Source organism: Cheilinus undulatus, linkage group 5 (genome assembly GCF_018320785.1).
Source record: "Cheilinus undulatus linkage group 5, ASM1832078v1, whole genome shotgun sequence".
Classification (NCBI taxonomy): Eukaryota; Metazoa; Chordata; class Actinopteri; order Labriformes; family Labridae; genus Cheilinus; species Cheilinus undulatus.
The window spans coordinates 32,990,873-33,012,546 of record NC_054869.1 but is presented as its reverse complement, the minus strand read 5'-3'; the positions used below and the strand labels follow the sequence as shown (position 1 = coordinate 33,012,546).

At 38.3% G+C, this 21,674-nt stretch overlaps 1 protein-coding gene across 1 annotated transcript in view; it reads right to left on the bottom strand.

Annotated features, from left to right (window-relative positions):
• Positions 1-1,392: 1,392 nt before the first annotated feature.
• Positions 1,393-21,674, bottom strand: part of ikbkb (inhibitor of nuclear factor kappa B kinase subunit beta) — a 33,777-nt gene continuing 13,495 nt past the window's right edge. Inside the window, exons 5-22 of the mRNA XM_041788283.1 lie at positions 18,471-18,540; positions 16,091-16,179; positions 13,835-13,924; positions 13,624-13,748; positions 12,943-13,050; positions 12,726-12,855; positions 10,553-10,747; positions 10,346-10,460; positions 8,278-8,401; positions 8,047-8,198; positions 7,796-7,857; positions 7,616-7,716; positions 7,475-7,524; positions 7,278-7,377; positions 5,334-5,481; positions 3,507-3,604; positions 2,517-2,610; positions 1,393-2,422 (exon numbers count right to left, since the gene is read on the bottom strand). Of these exons, the coding sequence (XP_041644217.1) occupies positions 2,363-2,422; positions 2,517-2,610; positions 3,507-3,604; positions 5,334-5,481; positions 7,278-7,377; positions 7,475-7,524; positions 7,616-7,716; positions 7,796-7,857; positions 8,047-8,198; positions 8,278-8,401; positions 10,346-10,460; positions 10,553-10,747; positions 12,726-12,855; positions 12,943-13,050; positions 13,624-13,748; positions 13,835-13,924; positions 16,091-16,179; positions 18,471-18,540 (1,911 nt within the window). The 3' untranslated portion in view covers positions 1,393-2,362. The remainder of the gene's footprint in view (positions 2,423-2,516; positions 2,611-3,506; positions 3,605-5,333; positions 5,482-7,277; positions 7,378-7,474; positions 7,525-7,615; positions 7,717-7,795; positions 7,858-8,046; positions 8,199-8,277; positions 8,402-10,345; positions 10,461-10,552; positions 10,748-12,725; positions 12,856-12,942; positions 13,051-13,623; positions 13,749-13,834; positions 13,925-16,090; positions 16,180-18,470; positions 18,541-21,674) is intronic.

Sequence of the window (21,674 nt, the reverse complement as noted above, 5' to 3'; positions counted from 1 at the left end):
TCAATTTCTTTGTAGACAGAAATATCTCATTAATCAGTCACTTGGCAGCAATGCATGTATTTATGCTTTCAGACAAGGTCAAGACAATATGCTGCATCAGAATGCATATTTTAGCCTTTAATCGTCTTGGACTGATCTGACCTCTGCCATCATCCAGGTTTTTGGCCTAGAGAACTGCAACTCACTGAATATGTTGACAGCAAAAGAGGGAGGTTGACTGGCTGCTCAATATGACTAAGGTGCTTAAATAATAAACCAAAATTTGGTGCTCTTGGAAAACAGGGGGGAAAAACTGTCCAAAAAAGAGGAGAAAACCAGGCACTCCAAACAACAAAATGAGCAAATGAGGAAAGAAATACTAAAAAGCCTTTATTGTAATGGCCAAATCATTAAAAAGCCAATATGTTTCGACCAAACTGGTCTTCTTCAGGGCTGACAAACATTTGTGGTGTGGTCTCAAATGAACTGAATATGTTCTTTTTCTAAACATCATCTGTAAACACTAGAGATGGTTGTGGGTAAAAATTCCCGTAGATCAGCATTTTCTTTTTAAATACTCAGTCCAACCTGTCTGGTACTGTCAACCATGGCATGTTCAAAGTCGCTTAAATCCCTTTTCTTCCTCATTCTAATGCTTGGTTTGAACACTAGCAGATCATCTTGGCAATGTCTGCATGCTTAAATGCATTGGTTGCTGCCATGTGATTAGTTATACAGTCATATGTGTAAGTTGTAGGTATGTAGGGCGCTAAGGATTAATCATAGGACCTCAAGGTCAGCATCCAAAGTCAAGCTCGACAGCATCTCTTTAGTCTAGTCCTTCTTACCCCTTGTGTTATGCCTGAAGACCTCTGGCAGTTTTTGGGCCCTTGGGACATCCACAGCATGACCAGGGGCACTATTTGCTACCCGCCCAGATGGTCCCAATGCTGTGCTTACTCCACCCCTTACTCTGCCTTAAAGGTATCAACTATGTTATTTTTTCAACAGATAATTTTCCCATTCCCCTGGCAATATGTGGGGAATACCGGGGCTGTGTCAGTCCTCCTTCCTGCCTGATGGTGCCTGCAGACAGGCTTACTTGCCATTTAAGCCTTCCTTCATAGTACTATATGTGGTTACATTTTTGCACTAATGAGCAGCTGAATAGGTATACCTAATGAAGTGGTCGGTGAATGCGTAGTAAAAACTACCTCCAGATGGTTGCAGCAGCTGTTTTTATGGCTGAAGCACTTAGAGCTCAATTCAAGTGTCATGAAAAAAGATCATGTATTATATTTATCAAAATAATTAGTTTGTGCTCACTTTCACAGTTTTTTCATAAACATACATTTGAAAACTAATTTAAAATTGCATAGTTTCAAGAAAGAGGGAAACGTCTAAAAATAGAGATTTAGACCATGAATAACCCAATTTATTTTCATATTGTACCGCTGAAGAGAGTAAACCGTCTTAATTGTGGCAAGTGAAACTATAACCCATGTTACCTCCTCATACAGTATGGGATTCACATCATCTGTAACTATTGCATCTAATTTGACATTTTTCTATTTGACTGTCCAAATCACATATTTATGTAGTATCAAAAATATAAAGTATCACATTCTCAGTTTTACAGGCAAGACCGTTTTTTTTTTTTTTTTTACCATTAAAAAACATCATTCATTCAAGGTCTTTCTGAAAGAAAAGTTGCATTAAAAATTGCCATTCAATACAAAATAAAGACAAATACATTAAGATTTTGTAACAAAGGCAGAAAGTCTATCTTTAGAGTAGAATAAAACTCCCAAGTCTTAAAAACAAGATAAAATTTAAATATATATGTAGTTTAAACATCAGCGAATTCTTTTGTCTTATTCTTGGCAAAACATTATTTACATTCATCAACTCTGTCACTTGTTAACCTTTGGAGAAAATGTGCATTACATGTGTGTCAGCTGTTTTAAGGTCATGTTTTAAAAGGAAATTCAGCTTGACATTTGAAAAGTTATTTTACATTCTGTTAGCAGCTTCTAATTCTCCAATAACGATTGTTACAATAATCTTATTTAAATGTGTTACATGCTTATTATACCCAAAACTGTCATTATGTTATGGGTAAATAACTAGGTCCCAGGTCTTTAACTAGGTCTTTAGTAATTTCTCCAGAACTGATAAATTTACTGTAGGGGGTTCAAGGTTTGGTTTAAAATACAAATAGCAGTGGTCAGTACCTACTCTCTTACTCCCCTAAGCAAATATGTGCCAGCATCTTTTACTCCATTCACATTACTCAACAGGTGACTGCCTCCTCCCGTGCAGTTTGACATCCTATCCACATGGAGGCAGTAGAGTACTGTTGTGAGAAGAGAACTGAACCCTATTAGGAGAGGTCACTGGAAAAGTTCTGCCCTCCTTGCAGCCAGGTCCACTCACTCAACACCTAAAATAAAACAACACAAAACAGGAAAAACATTTTTTAAAATTAATATCACACTGTTCTGACTTCAGGAAAAGATGAGTTTGAGTGTTTGTACCTCCATACTGTTCTCTGACTCCTGGATGGTGTCGTGCAGCAAACTCTGGAGTCGACTTTCAAATGTCCTGTTTTCCTCCACCAGACACTCATCCCTGTAGACAAACACAAGTTTATAAAAAATAAATAAACTCCAAGACTTTTTTAAAGCTAAAAACTTTGTGTGTGGCTATGAAGTAGCACTAATATCTGTTAGGGTACATAACTTGACATGTGAAACAGGGTAATTAATGCTATGTTTTGTGACAGAGATATGCAGAGCGACTGCCCTCTACAGATCGAAACCAGGACACAGCAGTTTAATTATCTGTATTGGCTGATCTGGTAGAAGGTGACGATGCAGTAATTAATGAAAAAGCCCCAACCAAGCATCGAGTGCTTACAAATGAACATACTTCTCATTTCTGGTTTTCATTAACTGTAAGTCATAATTATCAAAATTTGAAGAAAGAACAACTTAAATTTTTCACGCCATGTGTAATGAATCTATATAATATGGGTATATATCTATGGGTTTAACTTTTTTAATTGAACTTCAAAAATAAATTAACTTCTCCACGATATTCAAATTTGTTGAGATGCACCTGTATATGGTGCCAGCTTTAGTCACCACAAAGTTTTACAGTTACTACCTGCTGTTACCTTCTGTGGTAGCAGGCAATAGCCTGAATTTTCAAGTAACATCAGGCTTCACCGATCAGAAATGTTATTGCCACACACAAGGATAGTGGTAGTGTTATTTTCCCCAAGACTGAGAATGCCATTCTTAGATTAAGGTTGATAATTCATCAGTTGTCATCTTCTACAGGAGCATATAGCATTGTTTCACATTTTGGTAGCTTATGAATGGTTACAACTTGATAGCTAATAATTAAATCTACAGGATTCTAGTTCCAGGAGTCTGATACAGAAGAGGGTAGTTTTCTTCTCTTTTAATATTTTGTCTCATATCCGTGTGCATGTCTGTGTGCCTGGGTGAAAATGCACTTACGACTGCTGTAAGCTGGGTCTGGGGGTCAGTAAGGGAGGCACTGAGGAGGGGGTTGTTAAACCGTCAGGACTCCCACAGACCGGGCTGCGAACTTTACTCTGCAGGGGACAAGATGAATCACTTCATTAAAAAAACCACACATTCAGGTATGAATCTAAATGTCCTGGTTTGTTACAACCTCTTACTCTCTGCATTTCAACTTTCAAGGTATTCTTGAAATGAGGTAAATACCACTGAACCAGTCTTGTAGTAGTCGAGTCCAGGACTTGGACTTGAGGATGAAGAGGAGGACTCAAACCTTTTTTACTGAAGACTTTTTTTATTCTGTAATATTTGTTGTTTTTGTGTGAAAACTTCTCATAACTTGATCAGTGTTCATGCAGCGCCCGGTGTGTGCGTTCGGCTGCATGCCAAGAAATTAAACTAAAATGCAGCCAGCCTACCTCTGAATCGTTGAAAATCTCTATCAGCTGCTCAGTCTCATCATATTAGCTGCTGTTGCTGCTGTACAGTAATCCTCAGTCTTGGACAGAGTGATAAAAACTCTTAAACCTTGTAGTGAGCCCGTTAGTTAAAAATATCATCCAACGTTGAAATCTGTGTTAACAACGGTGAGGTAATGCTGATTAGTAAGCTAAACGAGGTGACACACAGTAAAATTATGATGTGTTTATGGCAACTCAGACTTTAGAGTATCGAAGGGGGGGACGAAGTTAAGACCCTTTTATGATGTGTTTAAATGTCCCACGGAGAAAATTGGAATTTTAGTTTTTAGTGAGAAATCTGAATAAATCAGTCATTTTAAAGGAGGAATATTTAGTACAAGATAGATGTTAAGCATGAGTTCAGAATTCTGTTAATATAACTAACATTAGCGATGAAGAGTGTAACAGCTCCTCTAGCCTTTTAGATAAAAAGTTGAAGAAATACATATACTAATAAAACACATCAGCGTAGCCCACCTGTAAAGCTGAAATGGCTTAGAAATAATCGACCTGACTCAGACTCAGATAAAGAGGACTTGACTCGGATTCGACTCGGATTTTTCTTTGGTGACTCAGACTCCATTCGAACTTGAACACTAGGGACTCGGGACTCGACTCAGACTCGAGGTTTGGTGACTCGAATACAACACTGTACTGAACCATCTTCTGCTGTTATTAGGCTATTCAGTGCAGCTTCAGTTTCCTATTTTCTCACAACAAAAAATTTTCTGGATTTAATCATTCGGTCTCTTCCCTGAAATATAACAGGAACTGAGAAGTCGTTAGCGTCAGAGGGACAGGAGATTTGGGGAAGCTGTATTTAAAAAAAAGAAAACACTCTGGAAGTCTTGACCAAAGACCAGCAGTTCCCAATTTTACATTGGAAGCCCTCCACCTTATATATAATAAAATCTGAGCATCCCCTTCCTCCCCTAAGAAAGAAAAAAATGTTGTACTGCTGTAAAAAAAACTTTGAATTCGTATACAATCTCTATCTAACTCCATTAAGGATGGACCGTAACAGCAGGGTCTACATCAGTGTTACCCAACCATTTTTCCTTGGAGCCCCCCCTCCTTGTATCACAGAGAAGCTGGGGAAAAAATATTGTATAAACTGTATATGAAGTATCTTATCATGATTTTACCTGACATGAGCACATATAATTTTGACAACCTCAGAGCAAACAAAGCCCGGCGCCCCTGTGAGCTCTTTGAGTAAATCATCAGAACTGAGTTGTGTTGTGTTGGATATTTTGACTACTATAACTAAATACAGTATAAAGCATAAATGAACACATTTAAAGGAAGAATAAAACTTTGTGTGTATTTTTTAAACCCTTACACAGGCAACTTTGAGGAGGTACCACAGCTCCCTCTGTCTCCTCTCCTGCAGACCCATCAGGACCTGCCCACTCTCCGCCATGCTCTGGACGACCCCCTCCACCTTAGGCAGCAGCTCCATCACACGCTGACGGCACACCTCAGTCTTACTGCATATAGCACACATAACAAGAATGGTCAAACAAGGACGTTCAAAAAGGAAAGAATTTTTGTGGTTCCTGGCTTGTGAACAGGAGTGTCGCCTCTAACGGATGGATTGATCTCATCCCTCTTCCAGACGTGCAGCATTTAAGAAAGAGGCCAAATTTTTATGACCTAGTGACATTACTAACCACAGACTGGATGGGCTTTAAAAAAACCATTTTCATTAGCACAAGGCTGTGACTTTAACACATTTTAATACATGTCAGTATGCTCTTAATTAAGTCTTATAAATTTGTCACATTAAATATGGACATCATAATACAGCTGTAAATTTATATACGTCATCAGCACTTGTTTTTAATGATTCAGACTGATTGCATCACTTCTCTAGACTGTGTGGTTGTCTATACTTAGGTTGTCAAAATCGCTAGTGATTCTAACAATACAATATTTGTTTTTTTAATTATCATTCATATTGGAAAGTAGAAAAGGACTACAACATTAGGTTTTCAATCATAATTTTAACCACTTAGAATTCAGGGTGAAATTGGATAAAAACTCCTACCCAGAAACGGAACAGAACGGAGGCCTGTAGATGATTGTAGCTAGAAAACTCAAGTGGACCAAAGCATGAAGACTTAGCTGATTTAGGTTCAAAGATGATAACACTAGAAGAGAAAATTAGGGCTGACAGCCTCAAGTCGATTGGTCGATTAATTGGTCAACGGCCTCATGTCCGACCAAAATCCAATTGGTCGAACAATTGCACGTGCTACTTTAATTGGAAGAATCAATTTTTTGCAGGGGTGAGAAGGGGGGCGTCATGTGTTTTTATTTTTTTTGTTTCCCGTTAATTGACAACATGTCGAAAAAGTCAGGGGTGTGGCAACATTTGTGACCGAAGCCAGATAAAGTTCCTGCAAGTCAGCATTCCGGTGGTTGAGAAAAATGGATACAAAGTCGTTTTCTTCAAAATGATCATTTTTCGTTTATTCTCATTTTATGCATGTCTGACATTTAAACTACTTATTCAGTGAAAAAAGTAACACAAATGTGATATTTAAAAGCGTTAATTTTGTGTTTAAAAATATCCTCTTTTCGTAGTTTTTGCAGGGAGATGGGGAAACACCGCATGGCTCAAACACCGCCGCAAACGACAGTCCATGGATTTTTAAGGATGAAATTGTGTTTTTGGACTAAGTATCTGACTCAATCTAGATTGTGTTGACTCTTTCTGATGCAAACGGTTTGTATTTGATCGTGGAATATTATGATCAGGAGAGAACAGGAGAGCTTATTATGGTGAGCTGTGTCTTTTATATTATTGATTGTTTGTTGTCTAAAAAATGCATTAATTGTGGCTGCTGTGGTGGATTTACCCTGAAATGTTTTACATGGTCAGTAACCCGAGGATCAGAGCTTTCTGTGGGGAATAACATGCTATATTTATATTTTGGAAATAACTGAAAAGTTGCAGATAAATCTGCCAGCCCGGTGTGCCCTCAGAATTTCATGGGCTTATCTGCAAAGCTGTACTGGTACTATCCAGGATTTTCCACTTTTTAAATACAGCATATGATTACTTTTGGTGCACTGGTGCCCATATAGCAGATACACTTTTTATTATTTTCAGTCCCTCAAACATCCTGCTTCCACCACTGGACTGAGCCTATTGAGAGTAACAAACTTTGCTCTACAAAGCAGTATAATGGAGTCATTAAGGTTAAGTCTTTCTTGTAAATCTGCTCTTCATTTCAGTATAGATGCAATAATTTCCAGGGTTATTTTGTGTGTGTTTTACCTGAGGTGGGTGTAGAAGTCTCTGAGCTTCCTCTCATAAAACTGCACCGCCTGAAGGACCAGGCGCACCACCTCCTGACTGTCCCCTGGACCTCTCTGGTCTGAACAGGGAGGAAAAGGAAGAAGAAAGTTTATTTTCACACGAAATCACCATCATGAGTGCAAGGTAAAAAAAGAACACATGCGTGCTGTCTTAACCTCGGGGTTTCTCTCTGAGTTTACGAAACAGCTCCATGCCTTTTCCTTCCCTGAGGAATAAAAAGGGGAAAGAAAGAAAATCCACCATGATTACAGGATTTATTTGAGCTGTTTTTATAGTGAAGTTTGGTTCAGGCTTACAGGGTATCCAGAGCCTCTCCACTCCTCCATGGCTGTCTTTGCACATCCATGATGTCCTGCTGCAGATACAACATCTCCTCTTCCAGTTCACTCACCTTCGCCTACAGACATCCACACATTGGTTTATAATCTTTTAAAAGCATACTCAAACAAGTATATGCACATGCAGAAACACGCTACCTGACCACAGCTGATAGCTGTTTGCTCCATCTCCCTCCACACGCCAAGGAGTTTCTCTGATGCTAGAAAATGTAAACGACTAACATTAGTAAACAGAAAGATAAACTGTCCCTGACACTGAAGTGTTTGGACCTCCTGAGGTAAACTGAACATCCAAATAAACTATAAATGATTACGATTAAAGGAAAGATTAGCTGCAACTGTAGAGTAAGCTTCCTGCTATCTACAAACATGTTTTTGTGACACAGTACTGATCCCAGTGGTTGTCTGCTCCTGGTATTTGTCCATGTCTATGTGAAGACTGGTGGTGAAGAAGTCCAGCTTAGCCATGAGTCTCTGATGCATGGACACCATCTCAATCTTCTGTCTGGACAGTGAGGAGTTGTGTCTCAGCAGGCTCATGCTTAAAGAAACATACAGAGATTTTATTTAACTAATGTTGATACAACAAAAGTTAAAGTAGAGGCATTTGTGTGTCTTACATGGCAGCTTTCTGTCCCTGCTGCAGTCTCTGCCAGTCCTCTTTCAGCAAGCGGATGGTGTGCCACGCCTGACCGCAAGTCCTCCTCAGAGGGCTGTAATGCAGGACGTGCTTCGGGTCGCTTTCTATGAGTAAGAACATCACGCACAGTCAAACAAAAACATATGATGTTTCCAGTTATGCAACTCAGTCATTAAAAGAGCTTTTTACCCCACTGTTTTCTATTCCTGCACATAATTAGCTTTTTAGTTTGCATGCATGTTTACTGTACAGTTTTATCTATTTTGTTATCAGAAATTGATCTATAAGTCTTAATTTGTGAAGATAATAATGTGTTTTTTTCTCTTTAATTAAACAGCGTATGATTTCAGAGGGTACAGATTTGTGCCGAGTATCTTTAAAAACAAATTGTAGCCATAAGTCTTAAATTCCTGAAACACCTCAGAGAAAAGATTTAAGAGATAAGATTTAAGGGCACACTCAAATTAGGTAATCTGTACTGTGCCTGAGCACTTTTGAGCTCCAAAGGCCAGTTTGTTTTTTTTCTGTTAAACTGAATTCAATTCAATTAATTCAATTCAAAACGTTTTTGTCCCCAGGGGGGCGATTCAAGGCACTTAGAGCAGCAGAATAGCAAAGAGCAGAAGTCTAACAAAAAACAGAATTGCAAATAAAACATTATTATTATAGGAAAGAGAAATTTATAAACTATACATATAGCACATGTGTTTATATACAATAATGAACACTATGTACAGACCATTTTAAATATTAGTCTCAGATTTTGACAGTAATGACATTTAGAAGTAGGAACCAAAAATATATATACATAGCAATTTGAAAATGGAACAACACTGAGTAGACAAAGTGGCTGTAGCACAATAAATAAAATAAAAATTATCAATAAAAATATAAACAGCTGTAATTGAAAAAAACTGGGTATAAAGATGTGTATTGGTGCTAGAAAGGACAATTTTACAGAATCTGTAACTGCTGAATTGTCATCAGAGTAACTCTGTGACTGTTGACTGGTTCATAAAGAATTGTGTAATATGAGAAATATATGTAAGGTGCATCTTAAAAAGAAAGCTATATTGTAGAGTTTGGCCAGTGTGAGTGCACAATGCCTTTCCTTTGCCGTGGCACGGATGGAAAAGATGCACTTTGGCATGGCGCAATGACTCATGCACATGCATGAGCAGGGGTGTGAGATGTGTATAATCAATAAAAATCAATCACTTTAAACAATGGTAGACTGTTAGAGAGTATATCTGGACAAATCAGCTCACAGTGAGTCACAAAGAGAGTAGTTACTGTCATGTTGTCTGTGTATTTCTCCGTTGTAATGACTTTTCGAGAGCACATGTCTTGAAGACCTGATTGAGCTTGGAGCAGAGTGAGTGCAGGGCAGCAGGGGACTGGGGATGAAGGAAGTAGGATATGGGGCAACTGGTCTTAGTTTAATGCACCCTAAAAGTTGTTACAACCTTGAATGAAAACTACATTAATTGTGATAATTGCTTGAAAAATATGTAAAAGTTTTTAGATAAGGCAGATTTAACAGAAATATGCAAAATAGAAAGAAAAGAGGAAAAGTATCTCGAGCACTGTCAAAGTTAGTGGAGTACTGGGATTTCATGGAATTCCTTAAAAGACATGTATCTGTACTTGTTTTAAAGATAATTTTTGGGCTTGTTGCCTTTATTGTGATAGGAGAGCTGAAGAGAGACAGGAAATAATAGGCAGGGAGAGAGTGGGGAAAGACATAGACAAAACAGTACTGGGATCAGGATTCCAAGTGCATCAAGGACTTCAGCCTCTGTAAATGTGTGCCTGCTCTACCAACTGAGCAATATCATATCCTTATTCCTTATCTTGTGATAACAAGTTAAATTTGGTTTATTTCTATAAATCTCTACATATTTGTCTAAACCATGTTTTTTAGAGATAATGAGAAATAGCTTCTTTGCATTGTTATCTGGAGATAATGAGATAATAAGTGATGATCTCGCCAACAGCAGCCCAAGGCTTCTGAATTATTTATATATTGTTTATGGCTGTGTACTCACGAACAAAACGGATGTTTTCTGGCAGGGTGCGAGGAGCAAACTGAGGTTCATAAGTGCAGGAGGAGCGATCAAACAGGAAGACCAGAGGCAGGTCCGTCCGTCTCCCGTCTGTCTCCTACAGACGATACGGATGCGTATTACAGGCTCGATCCATGAATACATTGTTCTGTTAAAGGTATTATATGCTGTTTTTTCTTATGATTTTACCGCATAGTCAATGGCACACTGAGCAGCCAGTCCCTGTGGCTCCAGAGCTAACCCTGCCTCCAGTAGCAGCTCCTGATTGGCTGCAGGGATGCCGCTGTCTTTTTCGATCCTCAGCTGCAGGTTTGCAACAGTCTCATCATCTGTGACTGAGTACGTCAGGATCTTAGCAGATACCATGTTCAGTACGTGAACCAGCTGAAGGTAAAGAAGCAGAGGAGCCAAACATGGTGAAGAAAGAAATGGTTAATGTGTGCAAAATCTCCTCGAATCCTTTTTAATTAATGAGGACACCAATAAATAACACATTTATTCTGACATGTCCAAAAATCCAAACAGAATACTTGTTTAGCTCTGAAAAAAGGCTCAGGGAATCCCTCCCTCTGTAAAAGTGCTTTATATCAGTTTGATGAGAGAGAATGTAATTATAAAAGAAAGATTAGTATTCAAACAGTGCTCAATGATTGTGAAATAAAAATGATAAATTACAAATAAATGTTAGAAGTTCAAGCCATTTTCCCAATCCTTGTTGAAAAATAAAATGTTTGAAAAACTTACATTTTTCAAAGAGTGAAAGGAACAACTTTTTTCTAAGTTGTGTGAGAAATTGATAATTGATGCCAAGGGGAATGATGCGACCTTAATGCAAAAACTTAGACTTCTTAGTAAGTGTTTTTTTTTTTTTAAGAAAAACTAGCCAGTTTTAGTTGATAATATTGAGTTTTGCAGTCTTGTTTCTTTAGATAGTGTGACTGGCTACAGGGGGATTATCATACAGCTAAGCTAAATGTTAAAATGTGAAAATTTCACAAGTATTTATTTAATCCTTGTGTTTTCTTATTTTGGACTATGGGTTTGTTGTCCTTGTGGGTCAAATTTGATCCACCCTGGTTTTACAGATTTTAAAGTATGATAGCATAAAGTGTCTGTTATTTCTGTGTGACATAATTCTCTCCAAATATATCTCTGACTACTTATTAACACAAGTTTTACATGTTTTTCTTAAATGTATGTCCATCATGCCTCATTGATGTGCGATTATTCCTCATGTTTGAGTTTTCAAATAATAGGTGACTTTTTCCCACTCTAGTTATGTTTAGAGGAACATTTTATGATTGATGATTGGCATATGTTAAATTTATTTTATTTTTCAAAATCTGAAAACAATAAAAGTTTTAATGGCAGCAATTAATCCCCGGTTTAACCCGCTTTGGTTTGCCCCATTATAGCATATTTAGGATTTATCACCCATTTCTGTGATTAGACTTTTTAGCCAACTATATTCCAAGTCTTTCACACAAATTTTTAAATTTCTTTTTATAATTTAAAGTCTACATAGAGTATGTAGCCGAATATCCTCAGTAAAATTGAAATTAAGCCTTTTTATTATCAAATTTTGCAGAAACATGGAACTTTTTTAAATGTAGTTACAAACACATGATAGATTATCACCAGCAGGTCCATTTCAATGTACACAATATTGCCAAAAGTATTCACTCACCCATCCAAATAATTGAAATCAGAAGTTCCAATCACTTCCATGGCCACAGGTGTATAAAATCAAGCACCTAGGCATGCAGACTGTTTCTACAAACATTTGTGAAAGAATGGGTCGCTCTCAGGAACTCAGTGAATTCCAGCGTGGTACTGTGATAGGATGCCACCTGTGCAACTAGTCTAGTCGTGAAATTTCTTGGCTCCTAAATATTCCACAGTCAACTGTAAGTGCCATTATAACAAAGTGGAAGCGATTGGGAATGACAGCAACTCAGCCACGAAGTGGTAGGCCACGTAAAATGATGGAGCAGGGTCAGCAGATGCTGAGGCACATAGTGCGCAGAGGTCACCAAATTTCTGCAGAGTCAGTTGCTACAGACCACTACCACTACAGACACTGAAGAACCCCATATTTGTGTAGTAAGAACTTTTGAAAACTGGTAAAAAATGACCCAAGGACAACATACAGGTCAAATATTCTAAACAGGGGTGGACCTTTAGACGTTTGAAATGTTTCCTTCAATGACAGCTGGAGGAAAGATTCAAACATATCAAATCCTCATAAGCTTTGTCAATATGAGCAATGTGTGAGCAATCTCCAACAGCAGAGCAAAAGAACATCATGTCAAAGAAGAGGAAATGAGAAAACCTGTAAAAACAAAAGAATTATATAATTCACCTTGAGCTGCAGTATGATGTCGAGCTGGGAGAAGCAATCGCTTGGTGTGGCTTTGGGGTCTTTGCCTCTCTCCTGAGGAGACCACTTCAACATCAGCTGCAGCCACCTCTCCATTTTCTCCAGTAACAGACTGAAAAATGACCACCAGCACATTAGACTGGCATAATAAGGAAAGCCTGTTTACGTGCATGTATGTGTCTGTCATAGATACATTCACCTGTTGAGGTTGTTTGGATGGGGCAGATGTTTAGAGAAACGTACTTCTCCTGAGAGGTCCTCATAGACAACAATATCGTCGTCCTGCTTCAGCTTCAGTCTGTTGTGCCTGCAAGGGGCAAGGTGAATTACAGAACATTTCAGAAGAAGGTTTCTGTGGAATCCTGTTTTTTTACCAGTGCTTGGATTTAATTCTGCCCTGTAAGCACAGCCAGTTACGCTCCAACTAAACTTGATTTTCTGCAATAATTAGGGAGTATTTTTCCACTGCGTACCACTGCTCTCCCTTGACTTCATACCTTTCATTCATCGTATTAGTGAGGTACTAGAGGCATTGATGTTGGCATAACTCACATTTCCTGCAATTCTTTGCTTTGGCAACCCATATATTTATAATCCTTGTGGGTTACAATCCAGTCATGTAACAAAAATATTATTTTGGGATGGAGCTTATCATGGTGAGCCATTCACTGTCAACATCATTGTTTAGTTCATTTTGCAAAAGTGAAACCATCATCACACTAGTGAAAAAAACAAGTACAGGAGATTTTAAAGGAACGAAATTGTGGAAATTTTGTCATGCATCATCCCTTAACTAGGCCAGAAAATGTGACTCCACTTTACCATGACATTTAAAGAAATCACCAGCTTAGACATAGGAATATTTGAAAGGTGGTACTACCAAGGAACAGGCTGCCAGGTTGGTAAGAAAGGACGAAATCCTGTGATACACTCAAACACCAAAGTGCCAAAGCTCCAGTAGTCCACAGCGACTGTGTACTTCTGTCTCTCAATGAGCTCTGGAGCCTGAAACACAAAAATAAAAAAGTTCAGCTTTTTCTGCGTACATTGTGATGTGAATAAAAGGCTTCTGCCCGTGTTTTAGCACTTACTAAGTACTGAAGTGTTCCGACAAATGAGGTACAGAGGCTGGTGTGGTCCAACTCCTTAGCATAGCCCAGATCGATAATCTTATGAATCAACTGTGGTCAGGATTAAAGAAGAATAAAAATGTGTTAGTAGCAAAACTTTATTTTATAATCACAAATGGATAACTTAAAGCTCCTGTGATACGTTGTTTTTTCAGTGCAAGACAGAGATACGAACATGGATTGTTAGTGTCTATGTAATTATTTTCAATGCCTGTAGCTGCTGCAGTGTAGAAGGTGTCAGACACACAGCATATCAGTGTTAATTTCATCGACTAAAATTATGACTCGACAGCCTTTTTTTCTATGACAAAAACTAGACTAAGACTAACAAAAACAGATCTGTGATGACTAAAACTGACAAAAAGTAAGTTTAGTTTTCATCCAGATGACTACAACTAGACTAAAATGTAATTTAGTTTTTGTCTGACATTCAAAATCCAATGATATTTCTCTACTGGTGGTAAATCTGTCAAAAACAATGTATCTGTAGCTTTTCTGTCTCTCAGCTGTCGAAAGCAGGGACCCCAGGTTTAGCAGAGTGCACCGAACACACTACCATGACTTGGTACCAGATTTAGGCAAGAAAATAAAAGCTTGGACTAAAAGTAAACATGAGGAATTTTTATGGACTAAAACTAGATTAAAATGTCTTTAGTTTTCATCAACTAAAACTAGACTAAAACTAAAAAGAGTAGAAAGGACTAAAGTGTGAGTAAAACTAAAAGACATTTCGCCTGAAGACTAAGACTACAATTAAAAATAGCTGCCAAAATTAACACTGCAGCCTATTCACTAAAAATGAAAAGTTACTGTTTCAAGAAAGCAGGATTTTACTTGTCATTAAACACTACCTAATCACCTGCAGGATAAATTCAGCACAGCAATATTATATAATTCCTCCAAAGGGGGCACCAAAACTAACACAAATACAAGTTCTTCACAGGAGCTTTAAACGAATAGCTTGACATTTTGGAAATTCTGCTTGTTTGCTTTATGGATGCGAGGACATGTCTGAAACCTCTTTAATTAGCAAGTGGCAAAGAAAATTGTAAAATTGATGCTTTTTAGACTTTTTCTTTTGCAGGAATTCAACTATCAGGGCACTTAACATAGCCACTGTACTACAAGACTACAGGATTTACCCTAATGTGAGCAATGTCCTCGTACATCACCTTTTGTTTGAGTAAAAATATGACTGGAACTCACATTTAAATAAATATAACATTCATTGTTCTCAGGCAAGCTAAAAATCATATAACAATACATGCCCACCACTCATGTGATCAGTGGCAGACTTAGCAACTTTGGAGCCCACGGTGAGCACAGGCAAATGGCCCCTCCACATCCATTGATCTTCCCTTTTAAAAATTATTTATCAAAGAAGGAAATGCTTAAAAATTATATCAGTCTTCACATAGCAACGATGTAAGGATGTCTGGGACTGGATTATAAAAAAACATAAAAACAATTAAAACAAATGGACTGACCATAGAAACAAAAAAATAATAATTTTCTGTATTTCTTTTGACCTTGTAGTTCTATAAATTTCATTTTAATTTCTTTTTGCAGTCTTCTAATGCTTTAATATTTAGTTTTTTACTCCATTTTTCTTCTATAAAGTATATAGTCTTTCTCCATCCACAAAAACACAAATAAAACAAGCAGAGCGCAGTATTATGAAATTAAATGCTTTACTATACATTTGTTTACAACCTCTTTTTGTCTTAAAAGCCTCACGAGCTAAGAAAAAAAGTCTGTATGTCTGATGTTCTGTGCCTGTAGTATGTCAAAAACAAGTCCTCATGCAAAACCATAAAATAGGTACAGATAGTTTGGCTGCTACACTCTATAAACACAGCAGTGTGCATAAACATGAGTATATAACCTCTTTAATATGTCTGGCATCGTTTATACGGCATTTTTTATGTTACCGAGTCCTGTGGGCTACATATGGCACAAAACAAACCGAGGCCCTAATGTGAAGGTCAAAACAAGTTTATTCTGTGTCTCTTTTAAAGCATCAAGCTAAATAATTCTGTTCTCAAAATATAATATTCTCTGCAGTAGACTTGCTCAGCTGTTGAGGGTAAACAAGAGAACATAAGAGAGACGAGTCTCCTGAACTTAACCCACAAAAGCCGTATACAAACAGCCCCTCTTTGCTGTGGTCTGGGTGTATTTGTCATAACAAGACAGTTAAGAGTGTCTTTAACTCACTCTCTTCTCTCCCTGCTGCAGCACAATGTTTTCTGGTTTCAAATCTCTGTGGATAATCCTCTTTTTGTGGAGGTAGGTCAGAGCCGAGGCTGGAGGGACAAAAAAACATAAGTCAATAAAACATTGACACATTACCAACAATGCCTCTTGACTGCCTATGGTTCAGTGTTATGTTAAGTGTTGCTTTTGTTGCATTTATCCATTAACTTAAAGTAGAGCAGTCTGGTTAGCTTAACTCTTTCAAGCCACACCCCCAGACTTAAACTGCCTCAAGTGACATCACTTGAGGCAGGGAGCACACGTTTTTGTGTGTCACTTAATATATTTACATTGCATGAAGTCATTTTGCATTGTTTGAAGTGTTTCTGTTCTGCCTTACACACTTTGTCTGTATCTCATAAGATCTTTTAGTGCCATGAAATGTCTTGCATTTGAAAAAAAAAAAAAAAAAAGCGTTTCTACAGGAAATGATAACCACTGGATTTTTCTGAGGAAGACTTTGCCCCTAACAAACCCAGGGTAGAACCTCCCTCCCACTTTTTTTTTTTTTTTTTTTTTTTACGTTTTTGTTTGTCATATATTACAAATTAAGGTAATTCCAATATGTATGTAAAAAGTTTATATTGTGACGTTCATCCTTCTCTTACTGAAAAATAAATAAAATACAAAGACACAAAAAGACAGAGACCCACTCTAATACTGCGTTTAAAGCCAAAAAAAAAAAAAAGTTTTAAGATGCAATATGAAAATTAGTAAAATTCTAATTTTTATATTCGTAATGGGACATGTTCTGTCACAGCAGCTCTCATGGTGGAACCACCCCGAAAGACACAACTTGTTTATTGTTGCTATGGAAACACTGGATGTTACGTTATTCTCTGACATCAGTTGTAGGTTTAAATGCCTAGCACAGGACCTCCATCCACTCCACCCTCTGTACTGTTGTGGGCTCACTATTTCCAGGTTGGACATATAGCATAGTATTTTAACTTCCTATCGCGTATTATGTCCTGTTATTTGTTGTTTGTCTAAAATTCTGTTAACTGCTGCTGGCAATCTTGGCTAGGACAACTTTAAAGGGGACATATTATGTAAAAATCACTTTTTTCAGGCTTTTCTAACACAAATATGTGCCCCTGGCCTGTCCACAATCCCCTCAAGTACCAAAAAATCCATTCCCTAAATCCCAGTAAGGTCCTAAACTTTGGGAAAAAAATATCTGTAAGACAGTAACATCAGGTGACGTTTCCTGAGAGGGGTGTAGTCAGGGGCGGAGTCAGAGAGCTCATTAACATTTAAAGCCACAGACACAGAAACAGCTCGTTATGATCAAGGCTGAAACAGAGGGGTTTTTAGACATGCAGAAATCCTATACTAAAGTGTTTTCTCGGCAACAAACTTCACAGGCATGTTTTGGGGACCTCTGAGAATAATATAAACTTGTCTTAAAAGGGTAAAATATGTCCCCTTTAACATTTAAGATAAGTTGGCACCAAAAAATATTTAGAAGTGTCAAGCTGATCTTTACAAAGTAAATCTAAGCCACTTAAGACTTAGGTGTTTTGCTGATTGATCTTCTCCCCTCAGAGCTGTCATGCACAGATGCATTTGATGTTCCTGTAACATTACTGCTGGGTGAGCTCAGGGATTTAACACTTAAAATGAACATCATGTGAACACATCCTGATGTTATATAACTATTTAATAATATCCATAAGAGGAGCAGACGTGGTTACATTCTAACAGATTTAATCTGCAGGAACTCAATAAAGGAGTTTTGTCTTCACTTACAGCTGAAACTTTAATGTGACTTTACCTCTGCGTCAAAGCGTGACTAGTGAGTGTGCTGGCGACCAAGCGGAACTCGTAACCTTTGGGCACCTTTATGTGTTTGTGTGCATGCCTGAGTCTTTACCCTCACTCATGAGGCAGTTTAAAGGGGATCACTCATTATCAGGAAATGTCCACCAGTGGGTAGCAGGAAAAAGGAGTTTCTTTGTGAGCATGTCTTTTTTTTTTTTTTTTTGCTGAGCTCTTGAATCTTGATGTCTGCTCCATATGTGTTGTCTCTAACATGTTTATACAGCCTTTTACGTTTCCAAGATGTTAGTATTCGTAGTTTAAGTTTGTGACAGAGTGTGAGTGTCTGATTGCTGACGTAAGCCTTGATGTGTGTGTATACGTCGCCATGGTGACTAAGAGGTTGGTGGTTTAGGGTCACTGATGACATCACGATGCTGGTCACCACTGCAACCACTTCCTTCATACAACAGGAAACAAATCACACTGCCAGCTCACTCATATCACACAATCAATCTGTCATTATTACCTAAGATCAAAAAAGCTAGAGTAGAGGCAGCGAGTGGAGTTTGATACTCACAAATGTCACGTAACAGAATGAGGACAGAGCCCTCCCTCATCCCACAGCAGTTCTCCAAGAGGTTCAGATACTGTAGAGAGCACAGACACAGACACTTGATACTTATGTAACATCTGCTATGTTATAAGCTGACAGAGTGTTTGAAACAAGCAATTAATCTGTCTCCTCTGTTAACATTATGGACTTTTCTTCTTAAAAACAACTCTTTTCCATCCTTAGTACAGTGCCACGAAAAAGTATAAGCCCCCTTCCTGATCTATTTATTTTTTGCATATTTTTCATTAAATGTTTCAGATCATCAAATAAATTTCAATATCAGACAAAGATAACCTCAGTTAATATGAAATGCATTTTTTAATTGAAAAAAGTCATCCAAACCTGTCTAGCCCTAACCTCACACGTCAGATGGATTTGTTTCACACATCCATCTGGAAAACCACTCATAGACAGCGATTGGGAAAGGGCAGAGGGTGATTGGATGAACGTTTTGTCCATCACATCTTTACGGGCCAATCAGAGCTACTACTCCTTACATTTTCGCGGAATTATCTGTACTTTCTACTCCTTACATTTAAAAAAAAATAGCCTCGTTACTCCTATTCCATTTTAGCTTGTTTTTATTCTGGCTTTTCATTGTTCAAAAAAACACACACAAAAAAAAAACAAAAACCTATCCAAATAAATCGCGCCATCTGGATAGAGTGAATTTGATTGTGGTTGGATGAGAAGTATAAACATAATACCATTCCAACACCCTATTGGTTTGTACGCGATCCATCGCACCTGCGCATATTAAACAAATCACGTCACACTCCAGCAAGGAAATAGCAGATGTATGTAGGCTAGTATGAAGATGTCCGTGGCAGAAACTCAAGAGAACTCGAGCGAAATGTCCCAACCAAGCACCAGCGAGGAGGTTGGTAGCCAGGAAGACCAATACTTATAGGCAACTACTCATCATATCTTCCGCTTAAGGAAACACATGTTAATGCTCAGTAGTACACATTTATGATTCGTGAATGTATTTGCATTGTACTAAAATGCATTCATTTTCAATGGGCATAAATGCGGCTGCAACGGGTGAATCCTAATGTTTTTCAACATTAACATTTTAATATAACATTATAGTCATTATGGCCTTTTGAAAAATGTTTTTTTGGGGGGGTGGGGTAGTGCACTATAGGCCCCTGTGGCGCGGCCTAAGCTTTTGTCCTTCATGGCATTTTTTCCCCCTTACATTACTTTTACTTTTATACTTTAAGTAGTTTTGAAACCAGTACTTTCACACTTTTACTTGAGTAAAAAGCTTGAGTTGATACTTCAACTTCTACAGAAGTCTTTTAAAACCCTAGTATCTATACTTCTACCTGAGTAATGAATGTGAATACTTTTGATATTTCCCTAACAAAGAAATGTCGTCAAGTTCTGATAAAACTGGCACTTTAGCAGCATTCACACTAATTTCTTCCGCCATAATTGCACCAGCCTCTTGTTGCTGATAGTCATGACTCCGCCGCGCCCGAAAGTACTGCCCCTCATCGCTGATTGGTCCTGTCACTTTCTAACCGGGCCCAAACGGTTCAGATGGGAGCTTTGCAAGATGGATTCACCAGTGAGAAACACAGAAACGGGCGTATCCATCTGCTTTGCAAGGTTAGTCTGGCCCTATGTGAAAAAGTAACTGCCCTCTTGACCTAGTAACTGATTGTGCCACCCTTGGCTTCAACAACTGCAAGCATGCGTTTGTGATGATTGGCAATAGGTCCTTTGGTCTTTTGAGAATTTTTATCCCATTCTTCTTTGCAAAATTGTTTTAATTCAGCTATACTGGAGGGTTATTTTGACATAAAGAGTCATCGCTGTGATTGCTGTTATTTTATTTATTTATTGATGTGGTTGTTGTGGGATCCCCCTGCCCTTCCAAGAGCCTATGTGGAAAGCATCAAGCAGGAACAGCTTAAGCTCTGGGGGGGTTGAGGAGGGTTTGGAAAATTGGCGTGTAGAGGGACCGGCAAATCTTAGCCAGGCTAGAGCTGTTTAAATATGGTAGTATGAGTGCAATTAGCTAATAGCATGCTCAGAGCGTGTCAGCCGATGAGGGCTTGTGTGTGGTCAGCTGATCTCAATTATATGGAAGCACTTGACTCTGTGGCCTGCCTGAACTAATGCTATATGATTGATTTCTGTGTTCTTTCGAGCCATTCAGAAATGGACCTGCTGGTGTGTTTTGGATCATTGTCCTGCTGCATAACCCAAGTGTGCTTGAGCCTGAGGTCACCAACTGATGGCCAGATGTTCTCCTTCAGGGTTTTCTGGTGGAGAGAAGAATGGATGGTTCTACTTTTTCATGGCACTTTACGTCACATTTATGGAGGATTAGACAAAAGCTAATCTAACAATCATTTATCTCTTTTAAAAATTGGAAACTTAGCAACAATTTGCTTTCACAGTCTTTTGTTGTACTTCTAACAGTATTTTTAAGCAATCAAGTGCTGGAAACTTGTGGCCTGACAAAAAATACAGGGCAGTGCAGTTTTCCGCTAATCTGCCCCCATCTGTCTATTTCCAACCATCTGGGATGCTTTGAAAATTTTATGGCACTGTGGTTTTTGTTGGTTGGCATTTTCCCTCTCTCCCCTTCCTGGTGCAAATACTGTCCATCACTTCGGGCTGCACATTCAAGATGGTTACACATAGAAACTACTGCTGATCTCTCCCACTGAAGAACTACAACTGCAATAAGTTTCATGATTGAGGAACCATGTGCGGCCCTGTTGTCTCTCTCCCAGGTTCACTGGAGTCCATTTGAAAAGTAAAATAACTTAAGTCCTTTCCTGACATTGATGAAAAGCATCACAGGGTCAAGAAAAGGTGTGAATAAGAGGAAAGGAAAAGACAGCTGCAGCGATAAGAGAATCTGACCGCAGTTATACTTGGCAGTTGTTACATACATTGTGTGGGTCTGCTGGGTAAAAACTACAATCTACTGAAGAAAGACTAAACTGAGATTATCTATGACTCGATGCACTCTTACTCTTCCTGTTTAACCTCCTGACACCTGAGCTTTTGCTTGGAATGCATTTTTAGTTACTCCCATTTATTTGGGATACGTAGGGCCTGATAAGTTTGAAAGCTAAGCCTTTTCTTTGAACAGGAAGTTGTTTTTACCAAGATCCTACTGTTTCTGCAGAAAAGACAGCACTG